The following is a 24,203-nucleotide window of genomic DNA, read 5'->3' on the forward strand; positions in this document are numbered from 1 at the left end:
GGGGGTGAAACAACCCGGCGGAGGCATTTTATCTTAATCACAGCTCAGCTCCATTCAAATTAATTTGACAAGTTTCCCCAATCCTTATTAAAAGACGTATCTGGCAAATGACAACCCTCCTCCTCCTCCTCCTCCTCCCCCTCCCCTCCTCCTCCTCTCTAAATGCCTCGTCATGAAAGAAATGTATTAAAAAATATTTCATGAAAGAAAAAGAGAGAGAGAGAGAGGAAAGGAAAAAAAAAAAGAGGCCACTATAAGGTTGCAAGACGCGGATATTTCCAGCAGATATTTATTTCCCCCTGTAGGGCGCCCTGAGCCATCCATCCCTCCCACCTCCCGAGTGTTTCTATAGTAATTTCCAGCCAATGATCAGTAGGTGTCCACATCCCTGCTTCCTCACCTCAGCACCAATCAGCCACACACAGCGACAGGAGACACGGACCGAGCGCAGAGAGACCAGGCAGACACACACAATACAGCCCCCGGATCAAGAGGAGAGGAAACACCTAACACCCCCCTCTCATCCCCTCTCTGCGATTTCTGCCCCCGCTTCTCCTCTTCCCCTCCGCGACACCCTTTTGGCTTTATTCATGCACTTTCCGACCTTTCTTTTTTTTTTTTTCCTCTCTCGCTCTTTTTCCTAACGTGACAAGAAAGTGGATAAAAATGCTCCTTTTGTTTTGAGCGCTCTGAACACACACGCACAGAAACACGCTCGCCCCCTCTCGCGCTCCTCCGGCAGCCCGTGTCTGCGCGTCTTTCTCGCGTCTTTCGCGTTATTTTCTTCTCTCCCCCCCCACCACCCCCCTCTCCCCTCTCCCCGCGCGTCGCCTCGTAATGTTTCGGTACACGGTCGCGGGCTGGTAGCATCTTGGGGAGCTCTTCTCAACAGGAACCTGGTAGGTGATGCTCACTCTCTCCCTCTCTCTCCTGCTCCCTCTCTCTCTCCCTCTCCCTCTCTCTCTCTCTCTCTCTCTCTCTCAGTGTGTGTGTGTGTGTGTGTGTGTCCATGTTGTGCCGTCCACTTGCATGCGTTTTTTACCCCCTTCTTTCCCTCCTGTCCGGTGCGCCGGGCAATGCCAGATTAATTTTGCTCATAGGATTGACTTTGCGCTGCCCTCCTCGGAATATATGCATGACCTTTGATCTGAACGTCTACCACAGACCAGACTGAGCGCAGTTAATGGCATCGTGGTGCAGCAGCGGCACAATGGTTCGTCATCGGACGTGGCTCCTTCTTCTTCTTCTTCTTCTCCTTCTCTCTCTCTTTTTTTTTTTTTTTTACTTTTCTTTCCTCACCCTCCACATTTCTCTCCCCCCTCTCTCTCTCCCTCCTCTCTCCAGCTCCAAGTATTGAACATTTCTGTCTCTCTAAACTTTGTTTACAGGCTGAAAATCAATGTCCGTGACTTGATTGCCTTTGGGCTGCGTATTTCGCTCCAGGGGTGAATTGATTAAGTAATAATGACCCTGAGGAGGGCTGATCATTAAGCCAAGGAGGTTTTGTTTACTGGTGGCTGCCGGGTTGTTGTGGATGCCACATCGACATTGAAACCTCCAGATCTGGATTTTTGGATGGTGGATAGGAGCCTTTTGGTTTTCACGTGTGTCTTTACAATTAAAAAAAAAAAAAAGAAGAAGAAGAAGAAGTTAAAAAGAAATAATGTTGGATATTTTAGTGCAGAGATGATCTCCTGTGTTGTCGGACTAATTTGGCACTTTTAGGCGAAGGTAAATATTTACCTGCTACATGTTTGGAAGGGGGATGCACTTCAGTGTTCAGAGGACTCTCATAAAACCACCCAGTACGATCTGCTCCAGTGTGTGCATATTTATATTCTTCTTTTTTTTTTTTTTTTCTCGAGACAGCTGCTATGGAAGTGATTTGAAATGCTTTAGTGTTCCAGCAATGGATCAGCTTTGGCAATTAAGAGAGAAAGCCCAGAAAAAGGTAATGGAAGTAGGGGGAGATGTGTCTAATGGGCTTTTATCTGTGGAAACCAAATCCAGACAGACTGGTGGAGAGAGAGAGGAAATGGAGCACGCACACACACACACACAGACACACATAACCTCCCCCTCACACACACACACACACACCTATGGACACACACATCCCATCCTGAGGCAGCTGACACTGTAGTTGGTCTGGTCCCTGATCTGGATGTAAATCAACCAGTGGCTATCTGTGCCGTTATTGGGTTAATGTAATAAAGCCGGCCATGAATGAATTCCAGGTGCTCTTAAGAGGCAGGACGGGGTTGTGTTTACATGGATGGGCCACCTCTGCTGCTTGGAAAAGATGGAAAAAATTGAAAATATTTAACTATGTTGCTCCCGGCACCCACAGCAGATTATTTTTAAGAGCTTATATTGCAGCCCTGAGGTAGAAAAAAAAAAGGGGAAGAGAAAAAAAATCTTTGTGTTTGTAGCTGCTGCTGTCATAATCTGAATTCTGGTGAGGCTCTCCTCTAACTTTTCAAAATAGCGATATTTTGGACTGAATATTAAATTTTTAATGTCTTGATGAAACGCACTCTGGTGTTTTAAAATGTATTTATTCATTCTGTGAAGTTTCTGATTGGACTGTCTTTTTTTTAAAAAAAATGTAAGAATACTTTGACAAGACGTCCAAACAATGTTGAAAGTGTGGCGGGTTTTTTTTTTTTTGAAGCATGCTAATTCTCTCCCCACCCATTATAATAATGACATGACGGTCTGTCACAGCTATCACGCCATTGTCAGCGGAGGAAGATCAGTTCTGACTGTTTGTGATAGTTCCATTATGAAACGCAGAGCGTAAACAATGTGCCAGAAGATTCCTCAAATGTTCAGCTGTTATCTTCAGAGAAAAGTTGAAGCAGAGAAATGAAATCTGATTAGAATGAAAACATTTGCCTCTTTTATGTGTAACTGTTGTTTTTTTTTTTCCTTTTCTTGTTTTTGTTTGCTTTTAGCTCTGGAGGAGACAAACCAGGATGGTAGCACGCTGTTCGTAACCAGCTTCAGTTCGACGAAGGCCGCTGTAACCTCGCTCTCTTCTCCGAAACATTGACAGCCATCCCTCAGCCATGTCTAACATAAACAATGCGCTTTGTATTGAAAACGGACAGAACGCAGATGTGTCTCTCTTACAAAAGGATAATCTTCAGGATGGTGGATTAAGCCAGCTTTTGGATTATAACGCAGAAATGGAAAGGTACAGGTCTTTTGCAAACTTTTATAAAACCAATGGGGCATTTCCACAGACTGCTAAGATTGCCCGCATCACAACGCCCATTTTTCCCAGTGCTAGAATTGGCATGTCCCCTTGGAACTGCGATAACGCCATGCTCTGGGGAAGGAAATCAGCGGCAATAAACCCTAATAGGACCAGCATGCATAGAAATGACTCCCAGAGGCCGGGGAAGCCTGGCGTGCCGCCAGAGACGCTGCAAATGGCAAATAATAATTTCCTCTCTACCTTATCCCCCGAACACTGCAGACCTTTAGCAGGAGAATGCATGAACAAGCTGAAATGCGGCGCTGCTGAAGCAGAGATAATGAATCTCCCAGAACGCGTTGGAACTTTTTCCGCTATCCCGGCTTTAGGGGGCATCTCATTACCTCCCGGGGTCATCGTCATGACAGCCCTTCACTCCCCCGCAGCCTCAGCAGCCGTTACAGACAGTGCGTTTCAAATTGCCAATCTGGCAGACTGCCCACAGAATAATTCCTCGGTATCCAGTGGAAACCCAGCGAAGAAGAAAAGGAAAAGGTGTGGGGTCTGTGCACCCTGCAGGCGGCTAATCAACTGTGGTGTCTGCAGCAGTTGTCGGAACCGCAAAACGGGCCACCAGATCTGCAAATTTAGGAAATGCGAGGAGCTGAAGAAGAAGCCAGGCTCGTCGCTGGAGGTGAGAGCCGGGGCTCTGCTTCCCCTTCTTTTGTTATTATCCCCTTGCACTCCAAAGCATTAACCTTTTCATCCAGTCACGTTCTAAGCCCTTGAAAATTGTTTCCATGCCCACCCATGCCTGAACATCCCCCCGGCTTCTCAAATCTGCCTACCCGCCTAGCCTAATTGGCAGTAATTAGGGGTGTTTGTGTGGAGCGCAAGCTGAGCTTGGCTCAGACACCCCTAATTGCTGCCAGTCAGGCTGGGGCTGGAACGCATCCGAACAACCCCGAGCTTGGCTCAGCTCCAAGCAGGGCTGGGAAATGGTTTTCAGCAGAGAGCCATCCCTCTCTGCACCCGGTCATTTTAACCAATTATGGAAACCGTCTCTGGATGGGGAGAATCAATATCCCACAAAGCCTCAGCCTCCGACCACCAAGAGATGGTGAGAGTGATGGCAGGGCTGCTGATCGTGTTTCTCAAAACATCCCCCAAGTTTTGTGTGGGGAGGGGAGAGAAGCGCCCCTCTCCCACTGATACTGTAGGAAATGATTGTGCATATACAGTAGGGTTGTGATGAAGTCATTGTATATCATATTCGTGTCATTATGGTCGATTAGGGATGTCAAGAAGAGTGCAGAGGCAGAAACAAACCTTGTCACTTAGCAGAGAGAAAAAACATATTAAGAGGCTTAATTGACAAGTAGGAAGAAGCTTGATTAGGACACAATCAGAGGACAGTGTTGTTTTTAAAGGTTCGTTTTAATTGATTTATTTCCGAGCTGACATTTGGTTATCACAGGCAAAGACAGAATATGAATGTTCGGTTGCAAATGTGGTTCTCTTTAGTCTGAGAGTTTGAACTCGCCCAGCTGACTTAACATGAGCCTGTATGGATGAGTCACCAATAAAGGCAACCTGGGGGCCAGATGATTTGCTCATTAATTAAGTCATTACACAGAGAGGAAAAAGAGGTTAATTATAAAGTATTACCTAATCTGCTCATGAAAAAACAACACCACGTATGGATTCCTTTGTTCATTCTGAATTGCTGCCATCGGTTCTGCATACAGGTGTGATTTTCTCCTGTTTTATACTGTTTATATCAGCTCCTTATGGAAGAGATTATACATGAATGCAAATGCCGAAGCTTCCTCCTGACCGAGTAGTGTCGGCGAGCACCATGTGACATAACATGTTATTATTTATTCATATGATTGTCGTCATTTATGTCTCATGCACTCTATAATCTAGTGGAGGTTTTCTGTTAATTCAGTCCAGGCTTTGACAGCAGGCCACCCACAGCTTATATCCCTGATTAAAATTTTAGTAACTTTTGATGAGTTTGACAGGAGTCCCAGGCATCAAAAAGCTTCAAAATTCAACAGAAATCAAGAGAGTAAATTAGGTTTTTAACCTCTTTAACCCCAAATAACAGGTCAGGCTTTGCAAGCGCACATTATGCAGACAAGACCGGTTCAAACCTACAGAGCTTTATTTAACATTTGAGTTCAGATTCGAAAGTTTCCAAAAGTTTGCAACAGGGTCAGTTTTTCAGAAAGCATTTGTACTCCAGGTGTAGCTATTGCCGGTCCAGGGAGATCATTTCAAACTGTTACGAGTTGAAATCATCTTGTTTCAAGACTTTTCCTGGAAATGAGAAAGAATAAGACGGGTTAGTGCTCGAATCAGGGGCGCTGGGAGCCATTCACAGCTGGGGGTGCTGAGAGATCAGTCTATATACTGTAATGACGTCATTGTAAGTTGTGTGCGACATTCATGTATTTTATATTACCTTAAATGGCCAGGATAACTTCTAACAACAATTTGAAAATATTTTTGCTAACACCAACATACTATAGATGAAAGCAGCCATGTAGCCAACAAGGAGGTGAAGTTTCCCAGACTCCCTTATGATATTTCTCCATTTTGTGAGTTGTTGAGTTAGGAGGAACTTACACTTTGTGAAATGTTGTCCATGACAAATTCTTAATTATTTGGCCCTTCTTGAAAATTCGGCATGTCGCTGTTAACAGAGACTCCAGTCTGCAGTGTAGTTCATACACTTGACCGATAAACCAGAGAATTGGTCGAGTAACAAGCTTCATGATCAAAAACAATTTCTCAGGGAGGTTGCTGCAGCCCCCTTAGTGCCCCTACTTCCTGGCTAGAGCTGAAGAAAAAGACTCTTTAGAAGACATCTTAGAAACTACCTGAAACAACTACCTGGCTTACATTTGTGGGGAAAAAAATAGAAATTACCTGTTTCACTTCAGAGAAAAATTTGACTTTTATGACACAAATTAAAGAGAAAAAAGAAAGAATTCAAAAGAATTATTATTATTTTCATCTGGAGCTGTTTAATTTCTAGTACATCAGCTTAAAATGAGCTGAAACAAAGCTGATATGGAAAGTATGGAAAATTCTGATGTTTCTTACACCAGAGATGAAAATAAGGGTTGACTTATGGGTGATGGGGGACAGGTTGTTACAGAGGTTGCAAACGGATGCTCGTATAACGTCGACTGCATATATAGAGTCGACTAACAGGTGTCCCAAACAGGTGTCCAGGAAGCCGGCCTCACATTCATAATGCATGGGTAGGCGCACTTTTGGAAAACATCCATTTGCAAAGACGGTTAGAATTACCCAGGGTGTGAAAACCCCCCAAACAAATCCACACTTGCTCTTTAAAAGCTCCTTCACTGACTTCAGTAATTCATATTATGGACTTCTCGAGCAGTAATTGTTATTTTTGACTCTGCGTCTGTAATTACAGGTGCACCTTCTGCTGCGGAAATGGGTTTGAGTCTAAAGGCAACTTAAAGGTGTGAAGTTGGCGCTCTCGCTTCGACAAACTTTTATACATGCATTAACAGGGAGATCTTTTTTTCCCACCTTGTCGGTGGCGCTAATGGCCACTCGCAGTTCGGCGGGATTTGATTGAGAAGTGTGACGAATCCGGCGCTGAAGTGAGTTTAGAAGGAGATTTTACAGTCCGTGCGTGCAAATTCACACGAGAACGGCAACACGTATGCGCACCCTGCCTCTCACTCTTTCTCTCAAAGATCCACGCTTGCATCCGCACTCTTACCGCATGCTCACAAACAAACAAACGTGCACACCAGACACAGAGACACGAGCTGAGTGTACCTTTCGCCTTGGAAGAGACGATAAGCTACTGGCAGCCAGTTAGATTTGGCTGTCAGTGTTTTCCACATGGGAATCACCCTGAACTAATTATATCTTAAGCAGCGGTGGAAAATGCAAATCAGAATTTTACTCACACCCCTGAAATCGGAGAGCCAATTTAATCTAATACCCCCTTTAATTTAGCGCGCTAATGCAAGGCCCTAGAGAATTGCCCTGTGTCACTGCTGTGCTGTTCTGCAGCAGATTCAGCTCTCTCTCTCTTCCTCTCCCTCGCTCTGTCTCTCTGTCTCTGTGCTGCTCTCAGGCTCCAGGATGGATTAGTCTGGCAAAGGAATCTCATCTAACCTAACATTTCCAGAGCAGTTACCTTTGCGTAGCTTGAGCTCCTATGGCTCAAAGGTCCTTCATTAACTTTCAAATGCAATAATGCTCGTATATGGGCAAGCTGTGTCTTCACCTCTGTTTACCTCAGCTGTTTGCCCCAACTTTGCTTGTATTTCTGCAGAGACACCATCAGCCTTTGCCTAAATTCTGTACACGTAAAAGTTACGCTTGCCTGCGTAGGTTCATGAGTTTGATTTTGGCACTACAATATACATGTGAAGATTCTCATCATTCTCTAAATCTAATTTCTCAGTGTTTTTGGCTTGTGGCCCCTTAGAGGGACTCAGGTTGTGACACAATCTGTGAGCAGTTTACCCAAACAAACCTCTCAGATTGTTTCATTTAAAATGTAAAACGTGCTACTGCATATGTGAAAAAAGGAGTATAAAGCCGTTAATGGCTCCAGAGGAAGCTGCATGTAATCTGTAATCTTTCTCCAGTGAAGTTGCATTTTGGGAAATGTAGGCACCAGGTTCTGAAGAGCAGTCCACTGGTCTTGCATTTGCAGTCCTGTAACACTGTTGGACTCATAGCGGAAAATTTAACAACAAATGATTGAAGTTGGTACAGCAAAACAAGAAACAATCTTCCTCGTTTAAAAAAAAAAAACCTCGTGCCTACATTACCCACAGTGCATCTTGGCCAGCGAGTGACTTCGTTGGAGGCAGTTTATCAGATTACATTCAGCTTCCTCCAGAGCCACAAAAGGCTTTATACTATTTTTCTAACACATGCAGGAGTACTCTCCAAGACCTGTAAACACACTTGAATGTGTAAAATTAGCGGAGTTACCCTTTAAAGGATTTTTATATGTCTGAGGTGGTGATAGGATTTTACAAGAAGGAAGCAAAAATTGGAGAAAAAATGACATCCTAATCTTTAAAAGCAAAACGTTTGATCACTGCAGCGTCACAATGTTTTTGGAACAAATTCACTCTAACTTCAGCAGGTTTTCTGTAAATTAAAATCAATTAATCAGGGAAATGTTATTTTGCTTCTGAGTTATTTGTGAGTCAGGCTGATGTATGGGTTGCCTTCATAAACAGTTTCATGAATTAAAGACCTGACGGCTGGTATAACGTTTCAGATATTCTTTGGATTTGTAGCTATAACTGTATAATAATGCTTCAGTGAGATATCTGAAGAAAACTGTGACGAGTAGAGCCCGAGTGTTAATATTAATCTTCTGAAAGAAGACAATGATGCTTGAAATTGAGGAATAAAGACTCGATAGCTAATAGTAAAGGTTTATATATTTAAAAAAGACCTTTCAGAAGTTGAGGTTAGTACAGTTTGTACTAAAGTCAAATAAGTTAGTGTCTATTTTTATCTGTGTTATGCTGTCAGACATTTCATTTAATAAGTCCAACAAAAATATTAGTTTTCTATTAGAAAAGTCTGACCAGTGGTGTGAAGTCTAACAGGAGGACTTTCAGTCAAACTGCATTTTTCAATCTAACATCCAACCAGACTTTGAAAAGATTAACATCATGTGGATTTGAGTTGTACAATGAACATGTCTAATTTTTAGTCTTTTTTACAAGATTTTTCTTGTAAATGACTCTCTAAAAAGCACCAGGAGTTTAAGGCCTACAGACAGATTAACAACTACACAATTAAATAGAAACATAGCGTCCTCATAATCACAGGATAACAAGTGCCAACTATTGTTGGGAACGGTTTGACTAAGCAACCGCTGCTGTATTTTATGTGCAATATATTGCAAAGACAAATCAAAAGCCTTCAGAGAACAACATCCAAACAGGGCTCCTGTTGGATTAGTAGAAAAAGCATGAAAAGGGCAAAACAAAAATCCAATTGAACAGATTCCTCCTTTCAATTAACAAATGTCAGAGGCCATCATCAAGTCATGAGCAGGAAAAACAGCATCCTGGAGTAAGGGGGATGTTCTTTCCCTCCCGCTCTGCCTCTGTTCTTTGTGCAGTGTTGATATGACTACATGAAATAGGCGAGATGAAAACGTGGCATGGCTGCCTAGAAACCTTTGCTATTGTGATAAAAGACAAGGCCCAAAATGGTAGGAAGCAGGACCTTGAGGAAAATAGCTTGGATTCGGCTCCTTAATGAGAGCACGGGAGCCAAATAAGCAACGGCAGCCAGGTCTAATTTGTTTTAGGTGTGCTCAGAATAGATAAGGACAAATCTGTGGCCTTCACCCCCTCCCCCCAACCTTTGCCTCCCTGGAGATAACACTGAGTGCTGCCAGCCAATCTCCGTGGGCAAAGGAGAGGGGGTAAAGAAATAAAAAAAAAAAAAAGAAGAAGAAGAAAAAAACGAGAAAGGGGAAAGCCTGAGGGACTGGCGGCCTTTAGATCTGCAGATCTCTAACTTACTGGATTTATTCAAGCTTTAAAACTGCAGATTAATTTGGTCGCAGAGGTCTGGGGGAGTGTGAAAAAAAAAAGAGCGAAATGAGGCCGTACACCGCGGCGCATCTCAACCTAAAGGGCAACCTTAAGCTCCTGTCAAGACAATAGGATTTTGCCATGTGAACCACGATGCAGACCGCTTAATTATACACATCTTCCCTGCGAGCTAGCCTCGGCTACTTAAGAGCATGGGGCCCCCTTATTCATTGTCATGCCCTTTTTCCCCTAGATTGGTCGTGCCGTGTGGATTTTCTGTCAGCTTTCATTTGTGCCAAGTAGCTGTCCTCCTCAGGCCTTTGCTGTGCTCGGAAAGGCACAACCGCACGGCACTGTTAAAGAATTCATCGTTTTCGCCACCGCCACCAATTAAGGCCAAAGCGTAATCAGAGGCGTCTGGACGATGCCCTTACATTATGTGGTCTGCCGCCTCCTCTGCCCCTGTTTGATTTAACATCCCTGGTTCAGTGGTGAAAGAGAACTCATTGTCATTGTCTTTATTATAGCGCGAGGAGAGAGCGAGGGAGAGGGAGACGGGGATGGGAGGGGGGTGTAGAAAGCAGCCCAGAGGAGGGTGGACAGCGTGAAAGAGCAGGTGCGGGAGGACGTTAATGTGTGGCACTTTAAATTTTAAACAGATGAGAATAAATTATTGATGCTGACTCTGGCTGAGAAGTTAAAAGGTATCTCGTCATTACTGAGAGGCTGCATGAAAAAGTGTGAGAGAAAAGTCTTCAGCGGATGCATCGTGGGATTGCAGTGAGCGCAGAGCATCACAGCAAGGTGGTTTCTGTTCTGCATGAAAAAAGCTATGTGATCCTGATTTATTTTGATTTCTGTTCATATTTTTTGCTGTACTGAAAGTTAAACGCTAGTAGTACTTTTTACAAAACCCTTTCCATTGAAGAAATAAAGCCCTGATTGCGTTAAGTGGCAAAGGATAGATTTTACATTAAGAGCCAGATCAGACAATCCGCTATTGGCAGATTCCTCCTCCAGGCATGTGTTTGCTTTCTTTATGGCTGTATCCTACATACTTATACTTATTAGGCATTACTACATTGTCCTTAAAAGCGGTAAACCATAAAGTTAACCACCAGGATGAGCGAGTACAGTAAAGTTAGTGCGGATAATGATAACGCTGTGGTGCCAGATAATCGAAGAGTTGCAGTCTTGGTAAGTTTGTGGGAAAGTTGGTATAAGCCAATTTAAGAAATAATCGCTTTAATCCATGATACTGGATTCTCTCGTATCTTTGGCGTGGACTTTGGGATAAGAAAAATCAATGGTGTTGGTTATTACGCCATCTCAAAACACAGCACCAGGTAGTTTACAAGTCATACAAGACTCAGATTTGTAATAACAATTGTTTTAATTTTATGTGCGATTATATCAGTTTTCTTCTTTGTGTGAGTTTGACAAACTTATGAGAACTTAACCTAAACTCTACAATCATGTTGAAGTGTGCGTTTGTAATTAATAGACGAATGGGACTGATTTCTGAGGGCGACAAGTCACCGCTAATTCATAACACTGGGTTGAAATAGTTTGAGGTCAAGCAGGGACTGAAGTGTAGATGATCTGCTCTCAGAATGATGATTTGTATTTCAGTTTACACCTTCACTTTACTTGCCGTCTCTCTCTCTCTGTGCCTCTCTTACTCTCACTCCAACATTGATCTCTTTGACAGACCACTAAATTACACTTCTTCTATCGATTTTCCTCAAGTCAAACCTCAAAATTCTCCTCGCTGTTCAAAACGCTTCCTGCGTCGTGCCCGGTTGACTGGATGCTTCTTGTTGCCTAAGATGATGATATTAGTCTGACCCTGGTGGTGGGGGTTCACTGACTGTAGAACGGTGAATGTAAGGGTCCAGGGCAGAGCTAACTTTGAATCAAACTGTGTGCTACATGTAGGCTGCAATAACCCTACATGTTTTTAATTTTACAAACCTAACAAAATGCCATTCTTTCATAACCCAACTCGCAAGACCTGTGCAAAAGCAGTTTTAACTTCCTGTTATTTGCATACTTCCCATCACTGCTGAAAGTTTTCTAAAGCAAACCCTGAGTTTTTGACCTCAAAAAAGCTTTTTCATTGTTTGCGGAGAGTGTGCAGAAACTGGTTTGAAACACTTTATTCATCACAATAGAACTACTGGCCTGTGTTTATTAGGGTTAAAGTGACCTCATCTTTGCACGATAATGCAGTTATACAAAAGTACTCTAATTTAATTCAAGTCTGCCTTGTGGATGCAAGTGTTTATAGAAGTATCTGCTATGTAAAAGTTTGAGGATCAGCTGCCAAAAACAAATAAAGGAGACATTTTTAGGTTCATACTTTTATTTAGGTTACCACTAGAATAGGTTTACATGCTCTTATGCTAAAAAACATCAGTTTCCTCATACTGTCCAGTGCTGTAAGCACCTTATTCCCCCTCTGTCTGGCTCCTGTCTCTTTAAGCCCTCCCCCCTCCTCTGATTGGGCAGCTCACACATGCCTGATCCAGCACCGCTAACAACAACAGAGCAGCTGTGTTACATCAATTCGAAGCAGTTTTTTTTTTTACAACAATGAGACTACAGGATAGGAAACATTGCTGCATGTTGCTTAATTTCAACATCGTCAGATATGCCTGGAATGATAATGAGTGGTTCTGGTTCTAACTGTGTTTTGGATTTTAATTTGAAGATTTGATCCATTTTAGGACAAAGGGCGAACCTTTGGAGCAGGGTGTCTCCCTGTTTACTTTTGGATGACAGATTGTGCCATTATTTTTTTTTAGCAGCAAACTCTTAAATCCCAGGTTTCCCCAGTTTTTGTGCATAGTTGATGGTTTGAAGCATAGAAAAACGTAAGAATGGCCCTTTAACTGTTTCAAATGCAGAGTAGCTTCATACAGGTTACGATATTGAACTGCAAAAGAAAAAAAACCCTCTGTATTAAATCTATGTTAATCTCATTGTCGTTGGCAAAATAGATTAAATGTAATATACAGAGGCCGTATAGGATTGCAGCTCTGCAGATGCACTAATGAGTTTATATCTATAGGTTAAAGGCTTAAATGACAGCCGGCTTTGTGCCATTCATCCAAGAAAACTTAATGTGAAAGTCAATTTGTGAGTGACAACTGACGGGAGAAATCGGTCAACGTGGTTAAAGCGTCTCAGTTTCTGCAAGTCAAATCCTCGCATGCTGCCACCACCTCTATTGTGGCTCTGCTCTCACATTATGAATATTTCATGGCAAGCATCTGACACCATGCCCAGAAAGATATTTCAAGGTTTTTTTCTGATAGAAACCCTGGGGTTAGAGAGTGTCACAGAGGCGTGAAGTCAGTCTGTGGCCCCCAGGCAAAAGGATGGGATTTATGATGCACCGGTTGATGACATCAGGTGGATATTTTCATTCCTTAGCGGAGAGCCCCTTTGTCCTCTCCGACTGATAAACCACTGAGCTGTTCTCGGTTTGTTGTCACTCCTTAAAAAGATCTGTTTTGTCTGTGGTGTTCTGTTGAGTAGAGAAATGATTTCAATCTGCTCACAGTGCAAGCTGTGTTTTGACAAACTGTGACCGGTTTCCCCGTCTGATCAGTGTGGAGCTGGAATGACTAAGCAGGGGGGAGTCTGCTTGGATTAGCTCTGTCTTAAATGCTGCCTTTAGCATATTACATTGCCCACTGGCTTTCTCCTAACGATATCTCTCTTGTTTTCATCTTTGTCAGGTTTCACCTTCCAGTTTAACCAAAGCCTACTTACGTACTTCCTCTTAGGTTGCTTCAGGTGTAATATTAGTCTCGTGAATTTAACTAGATTAATTTAATCCTTGTTTTTCTTTCTTCTTATGGAGGGAGGGTTATTGTAGGTGTGTGTCAGATACATACAAGAAAGCAAAATTAATGCTTCCTGTACATCACATGTAAATGGATTAGTGAAGTGGATCCCAATCTTTTTGGCATGTGACCCCTTAAACTGGAATTATGCTTCTAGGTAAACATAAATGTGAGTAATATGGGGAAGCGTAGGTCTCGCGCACACCTCCCAAATGTCAACCTGGCATTGTGCGGACCTGCACATCGAGCCAGCTGCTTGGTTGATTCAATTCCTGTCAGGAAAGCAGAACAGATGTAAACGGTATACATTTTATACAAGTATAAAAGAAAAAGCAGGATGTGTCTGAGCAACTCGTGCTTTAAAACAAAGCAATCTGCTCGTGATCCTTCATTAGTTATACGTGTCCAGTTCAGCCAAAGAGAGATTTCTGTGCTTTATTTTAATGAAGTCCCAAAGCAGTAAATGTGTCCAGTACTTCACAAAAGAAATACAAAGATTGAAGCAAAGTCTGACAAGAAAACCCTAAGTTTTTGTAGCATAAGTACGTTTTTATTGCTTACCACTCCTATTTATTTATTTTATGTTTTTCCTCTTACTTGAAGTGCTATTCATCCATCTAGATTGTTTTGGTGTGAGTTGTCGAGTTTTAGAGATATTGGCTGTAGAGATGTCTGCCTTCACTCTAATATAATGGAACGAGATGGCACTCAGCTTGTGGTGGTCAGAGCACCAAAACACATTTTGAAAACTCAACAGCAATGTCTCTTTCCAGAAATCAAGACCCGGTTCCTCAAGATAATCCACAGTACCTGTTGTGAGCAGCTCCGTGTCGGAACTATTTTTTCTTTCTATGGAGCTACACACCCGCTAACTGTATCACTGCGCAGAGGGAAGTGTGCGTCTTCTCAGCTCCGAGGCTCGTGCTCGTGACAGCACAGGATATAAATATTAATGGTGTCCTCCGGCTGAGCTGCGATGTTAGGGTTAGATAGCTTAGTTTGCTAGCTTCTCGTCCATGAGTAGACGGGAATAAGTAATGTTATTGTTAATGTTTGGCACTTTGAGCACCAAAAGCCATACATTTCCACTAAAGTATATTTGAGAGAACATCTCTACGGACGATATCTTCACAAATATCTTCAAAATACAGTATGTATTCTTGATTTTGGTGTGAACTGTCCCTTTAAGCCTTAAAGGGACAGCTTTGATTAGAGGAAAGTCTGAAAAAAATAAGCTAAAAAAAAAAATAGTTGTAATTATTTCAGCTTTGTTTCTGTTGACATGGCGGATGGCTCGAAATACTACAATACCCATGAGCCTCAGAGCTGCCATCGCTCTAAAGAAGTAGCCAGTCGAAGGCACGAATTTAAGCTGAAGTATAATCAAAATGCTGCGTCCCTGCAGAACAATGGTTTCCAAATTCATCCAAAATTGAATCAATCTGCGACTGAAGTCATTTAAACTGCAGATTGCAAAATTGTTTTTCTCAACAGCGTAATCCTTAGCTTTCCCCTCTGTGACCGGATGTTTCTCACCAAAATGCACCTCGGGGGTTATAGTTTATTTCTCATCTTACCTTTTAACGCACACAGTCTTGTACCTTTATCTTTTTTTTTTATCACAGCACTAGATATTTTTTGTCTTTTATTCAGGGAAGTTTAACTCCGATCCCAAATCTCTTTTGCAGGAATGCGCCCGCACAATTACACACAGTCGCACCTGGAAGCTGCCAGCTACGACATGCCACGGTCTGACCTCGCTGAGCAGCTCCACTGAAGCAAGTGGGGTTAGGTCCTCGCTTAAGGGCGCATAACTGATGGTAATGAGGGAGAAATTAACCACAAAAGTTTCATGTCCATCCATGCTGCAGAAATACTCCAGTTGTGAGGCACCTTACATGGAAAAAATGAAAGGGAATTTTATTCAATTCTGCATTACTATCCAATTCTTAAACCTTTAATGACTTGTAGCATCTTTAGCTCGTTCATTCTGGATAATAAGTAGCATGAAGGTGAACGCAACATAAAGAGTAAAGGCAATGCACCTGAAAGGACTAGCTGCACGCTTTCAAAATCTTGTTTACTGAACTGACATTTTTGTCACTCACTGAGTTTAATGCACAGAAATATTTGACTCGATCTCCATTACGTGAGCGCAATTAAAGATCCAACTTCGGCTGTGTGTATTTTCTAAGCCTAACCTAAATATTATGTTGATTTACAGTAAATATGCAGAGCTCTGCATATAGACCTTCTGAGTTTAAGGGCTCCCACACAGATGCTGAGAAATCTGCTCAAAACAAGAAGGCCTGCTCCTACTTTGCATTTCAATTTAACATTTCAGAGAACTGGCAGCATGTTGCCTCGCTTAGCCCTCGCTTCGTTACACCCACATGGCTTCTCGCCGCGCTTGCTGACGTCTTCCGCTGTTCAAAGGGCTGCAACTTGGCTGAGAAATTGGGGATTTCCATACCGGATCCCTCAGGTATCTACACACTCAAACGCGTGTCCTGCTCATCTTCTCCCTCCTCCCCCGCTCCCATCCCGCTACGCCTGCCCTTCTCCCTGCTCGCACTGCTCTGATTTCCCGTCTCAGAGCTCAATTGACCTCGCCGCTGCATCTCTCTGTTTTGTTTTCCTGAAATCTCAGCAGCACCTGAAAGCCTCGCCGCCGTCTCCCATATAGGGCTCGCTCCCAGAGGAGGGTTAGCTTTGTAGCAGAGCTGTGTAAAATTGCTCCACTCGGATGAGGATTCTTAGGTGAAGCTAATTGAAATGGAGGCCGGCACTGCTGTACTTAGTAGCAGGTAGGTGATCTCAGCTACAGACGGCGGCCTCTGACCCAAGGGTGCTGCCTCAGCTTCTTCCTACGAGGGTCAGCTCAGCCTCCGTCTGTGTGGGCAGGGATTCTCCATGCATGATAAATGGAAGAGGCATGGCGTCTGAGTGTTGTTTCGGACGCAGAGAGCGGCTCCCTTTAGCCCAGACATCTCCCACTGTACAGAAGCATTGTGTGAGACTTTATTCTACGTTGTAGATACCTGTAACTGGTTAGCAGTTACTTTGGGACCTTGTTTCTCCTCATTTTGATATTCCTAATTTTCTTTTTCTACACTTTTGGAGGAAACATCATTCGATCTGAAATATGTTCAATGGTCATGGTTGTGCGACTGCCTTTGTCTACTCAGGAGTTGGAGCGGGAAGGTTGGGATGGATGGTTGGAGGTTTTACATGCTGTGTCTCTTGTATTTTTAGATTCGGGCCACCTGCTCAGGGTTAGGGAATGATTTTGGTTCAGTAGTAAAAGTCAGCGTGTCCCAGCTCGTGTTTTAGTGTTGATTTTTCAGGAGTAGGGAATACAGATAAAGTATGTTGACAGCAACTTTACGAACATTTAACATTGGGATTGAATCGATTGCATTGAATCAGATTTTGATGTTTCTTTGTTAAATTATTGAAAAAACAATTTAGCATCAAACAATGTGTAATCTGTATGTGAACAACTAAACATGCTAATTATTTGCATATTACTGCAATATTTTTGATAGCATTTATAAGCAGTATATAAACAATTAGTAAATGATTTATACAATAATGTAAGCACAAGCATGCAAGTCCTAAACCCCAAAATCCTTTTAACTCCAGTTATGGAATTGCAATGGTTTGACGCGTGTTGAAATTAAGGACGCTGGCTCATTCATACTTTTCCTCCTGTCTCTGGATATTTAAGACAGTTCAGATCAGTTACTTCAGTCTCACCTGTTCCCCAGTCACCTGAGTTAAGGAGGAATTCAAACAGATGTCACAAAACCTGGTATCGCCTTATTCTCAGTGGTATGAAACTTTAAAGCATCTTGCAGCTTACGCCACGCCCCAATCAGTGATGTCACCGGCTCAGCAGGTGTTTTGCCGTCGGCTCCTTATGGGAAACATCTGCTGTGACATCACCAGTTGGGGTGTGTCCAAGCGAGAGCAGCAGCTTGCGATTCGAGCAGCTTTCCTCCATATGTGATTCAGCGTGGATTTCGCTCAACGTTTGACTGGAGGTGATTCCACTTCCACAAACACACACCGACTTCCTCATAAAGCGACACATTGCAGTGCCGCCCCGGTTTTACTGGGCCCGTTCCATTTCACTGTCTGCTCAATAGCTGCCTGTTTGATAAAAAGTGTATTTCTCTGAAGCCACTGAGGCTTGGCCTGTCTCGCTGCAAAGCCGCTCCTATGGAGGGCTAGTAAAATATACGTCCTACAGGAATACTGCACTGTAATTACATTCCCCCATTAGCATACGGAGGCTTGGAGTCACACTGCACTCAGCCTCCAGCAGCACTTTGCCATATGGTCCGTCTGCGCTTCTCAGGCGATATTTGGCAAGACTCTTGCAGAAGGTCAAATATCAAGTCAGAGGACTGTGCCAGAATTGCATCTATGCTAATTGCTCGCTCTCTCCTCCTCCTCCTCCTCCTCTGCTCCCTCATCCATCTCATGCTCCCGTGCTCCCCCCTCTCTCTCTCTCTCTCTCTCCTTCCTTCCTCCCTCTTTTCCCTCTCCCACTGAAGTAAGTAATCTGCTTTAGGATGTTTCTGAGATGGAGATGGATTTGGTTTTCCTTCGCTGCCCCTCAGCCTAATCTCCCCCCTGTGACCACCCCGCCTCTCCCAGGCACAGCTCTTAAGCACACCATCATACACCACCACCCACCCCCCCCGCACCCAGCCTCTACCTCCCACTTCATACATGCCTAGTCAGCAAAAAACTCCCAAATTCCTCATTACTCACAAACATCCGCAATACACTTAGCTTGATTTGCTCGAACGCAATGCCTGGTGCGAGGCCGGACCTTGAATTAAAAGATTGTAGCTGTATTTCAGTGCTGGAACACAATCAGGACATTGGTGTACTTGGTATCTTTGTCTGTGAGCATTAGTGTTGTGAGCATATATTCAAGAGGGAGTCTGAATGTCTAAGCTAGTTAAAGGAGATAAAGGTGGAAAGAAATAGCTTATGGTATTCCACTTGATTTGTAAATATCTCTGACTTTAAGTCCTTCATGGAAAAGACTATGAGATTAAAATTGCAAGGGTTAAATACACAATGAAGACTCACTCCCAACCTTTTGATCTATAGCCCGCGGAGATTCTCGCTTCTGAGGTCACCTGGAAAATCTGATTTATTTTAGACCAGCTTTTATGGCACTTGTGAGTAAAAATGAATGGTATTGACTGTGAGTAGCTGTGTGACCTTTGTGTACTTACACACTACAGGCACCTCTCATTCTACTGACTGCTGCCCCAATAACCTTGTATTTCTCTAGTGATGATGAGGCGGCACAAAAGCAATAAAAAGACATGAATATTTTGGTTATAAGTATTAGAAATTGAGCAGATTTGTATCATTTAACAAACTGCAAAAATCTGTCGTCTATCTTTTATTCGCTTTAGAAACTGATATTTCTGTGGCTGGTGATGTTATTACCATTTTCTGAAAGTTGTAATTTGGGCGAACTGTGAAGATTGTAAACATTTAATGATCTAGGGGATGGTGTTTAATTAAAAAAAACACTTTTGGCTGTGAACATGACACTCAGCACAGGATCAGTGCAAAGATCAGTCAAGAAGAAACTGTTTTTGTTTTTGTTGCATGGGAGAAAGCCACCGAACTTTCCCCTAAAGGTATATTTCAGTTCCAAAAGATGTCAGCGGAGTTAAAAGTAGAATATTCTCCTCTGAATTGTAGGCAAAATTACAAATAAAAAGAAATAACGTCACTGTTATTTTGAGAGAATTTAAAGTTTGCGATATGATTCACAGTTAGTGGGAACGATTATTTTTGTATCGCCGTTTTTATTTTCACTGAAAAAAGTATTAAAATCATGATTATGTGACATTTGTTGAAGTCTCTAATAGGGCTGTTGCGACATTGCGATATTAATGATAATCATGAAAATTGAAATATTTCTATCGTGTTGATGTCGCCAAATGTTGACGCTTTGGGTTGGCGTCCGACCCGACCTTCCAACTCAAAGCATCGGTATTTGACGATCTGAGGATGAGACTCAACAACCAGCTATTTTTCTCAGGAAGTTACATCTTGTTGCTTTAAAGATCCAATTTGCAAAAACTAAAAAATAAATTCCCAACTCTTCAAATACTGACGATGACCTGACCTACAATCCCAAAGCATCTGTATTTGACGAGTTGGGACTGGGACTCAAAAATCAACTTTCTTACAAATTGGACGTGTAATATTATAATAATTTAGATCTAAGATGTTTTTATCCGTCATTTTGTTCTGTATGTGTAACTCTGCTTCTGTACTGCGCCTTTAAATATTAAAAATTAGATTGCCATTAACAATTAATTGCCTGCCAACTGAAACAAACATTTTCTGCTCGTAAACAAGCAGAAAGATGATTTCATCACAGCAAATGCATATTCCATTAAAGTCAGCTTATTTTTTTTTACTCACTATCGGCAGAATTAATCTTTAAATTGATGATTCTCTCAGATAACATCCAAGGAATAAGCTCTTGCGCAGAGCAGAGTCTGTTTGCGTTACGGTGTTGTGATGCAGGGCGGGGGGCAGCGGCGTGTGGATGACTAGATGACTGGTCTGTCCGTGATAGCGGCCTTGGAGAGGTACCTTTTATAAACGGCATTGGGTGGCTAGAATATTGGCTACAAGCTTCGAGATGAGATTTCAACCCCCACCCACCAACGCCGGTAACAGTGCAGGTGATGGATTGCTATACCTTCCAGGTTTGAGCTTGGCAACGCCCCAATATTCCTGCAGAATAAAGTGACAGGCAATATATAACACATCAGTTAAGGCTGACTGCACTGCTGAAACTTTTTCTCCCCCCTCCTCCCGCCTCTCTCTCTTTCTTAGAGCTGGAGATCAGCCCTGAATGTTTGGCTGGCTCCCAAAGTCCTCCTTCCTTCCTCCCTTCCTTCTGATGAAACATGCTCTTTCCTCACTCTTCCCTAGTTTTGTCTGCCTCCCCACCAGTTTTGCCTATAAGAAAATAATCAAAGTCATTTCCCCGCGTGGTGTCATGTTATAGCGAAATGATCACAGGCTTAACTTTTCCGACTGTAGTTCTGACGTGTCTTGATTTATTTTGGGGGGCTTGCGAGGTGCAAGGTTGCAAAAAGAAAACAAATTGGCTGACCTGGGTGTGCACGCGAATTTCACATGCAAGTGACTTGAAATTATTTTCCTTTCTTTCCTTTTAAGTCAGCGTCCAGACAGCTAAAACAGTGTCAGCCACAGTTTGTGTGTCAGGGCGAGTGGTATTTATTTATATATATTTTGTTCGCAGCCTGTCAGAGCTGCATCCGAAGGGTTGCGGTTTTGAAAAGTGGCCTGGTTCCCGGTCTGTAAGTTAATAAATTATGGGTATTGTCAGGGTAATGCATGGGCTATGTGTTATAATGAGCATTCTGAAACACATCAGCACCCACAGGCTGCTATTCAACCTGCCCAGTGCAACCGTCTCTCCCTGAGATTCCTCCCGTCCTGTCTCCCCCCCTATATCTGTCTCTATCCACTCCATCTCTACTCAGATCTGCCACTATAGGATACTTCCTCATCTCTAACACAGTGTTTTAATCTCCGAGTATGAGATCTTCTTGAGAATTCCTAGACAGAAAAAAAGAGAGCGGAGGGGAGGGAGAGACTGTGTAGTTGGCTGGAAAAAAAAAAAAAAAGCCACCCGTAATTATGGTGAATTAAAAGTTTTATGATGTTGTGCATGCTTGTGTGTGTGTGCCTTGAGTGTGTGTGTGTTGGTCGGAGGGAGGGAGGGATGGGGGTCTGTGACAAGGCTGGCTGGAAGCATAGAGCTGAGGGTTAGTGCCAGACATGTCTCAAGAGAAACCGGGGCACATTTGCAATCACCCCGAGTTCAAAAGGGTAATTTATTCACAGTCTGTGGTTAAAGTAGGGCTGCTCAGAATGCCAGTGGGATTGTGCCGGGAAGCAGAGTAGTAGAGACACATTATTTTCATTCTTTCTCCCTCCCTCTCTCTTGCTTTTTCTCTCATCGTCCTCTTCATCGCTCGTTGTTGTTTCTGCGAGCCCTGTGTGGCGTCTTTTAACACACGCCGGCGAGCATATTTCACTTTTACACTCATCCGCATTGACGTCCCAGCGCTGATTGAATTTTGAGGCGCTGCGGCGTCTGCCATTATCATCCTCATCGTCTTGAGTGGTTTATCTCTGGCCCCGGCTCAGTGTGACGCCAAGGCTGCAGGGGGAGAGGAGGGGCAGGGCAGGGGTGGGCCAGGGGTTTAGGACCGTTCATGTGTTTTTATTGTTTGTGTGGAACAGATAGGGAAGGATTGGCCCTAACCTGGATGTTTAAGATTGTGGGTGGAGGTTTATGTCGTGGAGCAGCTTTTTTCAGAAGCTCCTTGAGACAAATCGGCCTGATTACGATTCAACATCCCGTTCTTGCCGGCGCCGTCTTTCCACCACCTCGTCTCAATCAGACGACGACGAGGCTTCAGCATTAACTGCACCTGCCAGGTTGAGTTAGGATCACAGGGTGTCATGGCTGCCCAGAGACCTCACGCCGCCTCGCCAGAATCAGCAGAGAATTATTCCACCACATGTCAGTTTTACTGTGTCGTTATCACCGAAAGCCACCGGCAGACACTTACAATACACTGCCTACTGTGGTGGTGTGGTGGGGTTAATTTGAGGTCTGGAGAAATCTCTCCCTCCTCCTCCAGTCAGTTCAATACTCGGTCGTGTGCATTCATTGCCAGAGCGGGAAATTGTCTTTCCCGCTGTGTGTCGTTGTAGCCAGGTTGTTATGTATGCTCTGCTGCAGAGGCGGCGGTGTTGACGTGAGGCTGAGCTGCTGCCACAGCGTCTTGATTTGAGGTGAAACCTCGGTGTTGCTCCCGTGTCCCTGGTGTAACACTATCAACCCTTACCTTCTCCCCACCTTTCACTCTTCTGTTTTTCCTCCACTCTCTCTCCCCTGCTTGGTTCTGTATTCTTGTATCTTCCCCCCCCTCTCCCCGGCGGTTGATGGAGTGATTTTGAAGGCGCATGCAGGTTGGGGAGCAGACGACGCGGGGCTGTGCTAATTGAGCCTTCTTTGTGCCCGGTCACTGCAGTGTGCCGAGGCGAGGAGGCCTGGGAGTGAATCCAAGCAGCACTCAGGAGCCACACTGGATCGATAAAGCGGGAACTTAACAAAACAGAGACATGCCGAGTGCCCAGATCAGGGTCATTATTGTCTCTGGCGAGCCGCACTTCCACCAGGGACTGATCAATGTGAGAATATGGATCAAGATAAACATTCTCACCTCCCCTTTCTCTCTTTTTTGCCTCGGCTCTCGCATCGCATTCAAAGGCTGAAAGTGTGGATGCGCCATGATGTTCATATGACGTCTACAACATTTGAAGTGTACACGCTCTTTTCCCTGTGCCCATTAGGAGGAGTAGTCATCAGGCTCTGAAACACGTGTTACGTTGTTTAAAAGGAAGTTCTTGAAGCTTATTGGTCTCTTTTTTTAAGGAATGTGTTTGGTGAGATTCCCATATTTGTCTTACAGGCTTTGTGTCTTTAGCACATTTTTTTTCATTGTCATATTTTGAAAAACAACATATAAATCAATACCCAAAACCCAACTTAAACATACACTCAAACGGGGCACATTGGTAGCTCAGTTGGTAGACCATTCAGCCGAATCTAACCTGTGGCCCTTTGCTGCATGCCAGTCAGCCTCTATCTCATCCCGTTTTTCTGTTTTCTCTTTAGGCTATCCTGTCAAATAAAACCACAAAAAAGAGGACACGAAAGCTCATAGCAGTATATGCCATCTACATGTGTTAGTTAAATGCAATAATCAGGATTTGTTTCAAACAAAATCAAAATAGAGCAGAACAGTCCAAATGTTGAAACACGAACCAGGATTCTACTCTTCTATGTTGACATTTTAAATTATTAAACCGCTGTTGCTCTATGTCCATAACCGAGACAAGTTTCATGCAACCCTTTTCTAAAGCACGGTGGAGTTGGTGTCTTCCAGTCTTTGAGAATATGTTTTTTTTTTTATGTTGGTTATGTCTCTAACTCAAATCTTGCTGCCAGAAGTGTCTGGTTGCATCCCCATGTAACCCCTAACCATTGATTTTATCTGAGAAACATAAACTAATGTGCTATTAGTTACCTTGCAAAAGTGAATGCAATTTGATGCAGCATCCCTGCAACACATCCTACTTTCACAGAGGTTATGATTTCCAATTTACAAGAGGCGTTGATTCATCTGTAAGGTCACATTTGTGGTGCTCTTGAGTTATATTGTCGTATACTGACAGGTGTTTCTGTTATTTTGTCCACCACACAGCTACTGTAGGTGTTCATCATAAACCGCCAACTGAGTGCGATTTAATTAAATTTACAGGTTACAATCGTGCAGTATAATCCCCGTGGTTTTCTGTCAAAATACAAAAGAAAACAACCAAATCTGAAAAAGATCAGTTTGTTGGAGAAAGCCGTACCCATATCATCCATGTGTGAAAGTTGACGACACACTTTGTTTTCTACTT

The 24,203-nt window shown here is 43.2% G+C and overlaps 1 protein-coding gene across 3 annotated transcripts in view; it reads left to right on the plus strand.

Moving 5' to 3' along the window:
- The window catches only part of cxxc4 (CXXC finger 4), a 76,036-nt gene that overhangs the window by 46,883 nt on the left and 4,950 nt on the right, over window positions 1–24,203 (plus strand). The window contains exons 1-2 of one of the 3 annotated variants that reach the window (XM_084376169.1): window positions 813–899; window positions 2,958–3,896. In XM_084376169.1, the coding sequence (XP_084232295.1) occupies window positions 3,072–3,896 (825 nt within the window). In that variant the 5' untranslated portion in view covers window positions 813–899; window positions 2,958–3,071. Of the gene's footprint in view, window positions 1–812; window positions 900–1,133; window positions 1,214–2,957; window positions 3,897–24,203 lie in introns of those variants that run through there. The other 2 variants (XM_084376171.1, XM_084376170.1) reach the window with 2 other exon arrangements.

This window comes from Pagrus pagrus, assembly GCF_965226575.1.
Source record: "Pagrus pagrus genome assembly, chromosome: 2".
Lineage (NCBI taxonomy): Eukaryota > Metazoa > Chordata > Actinopteri > Spariformes > Sparidae > Pagrus > Pagrus pagrus.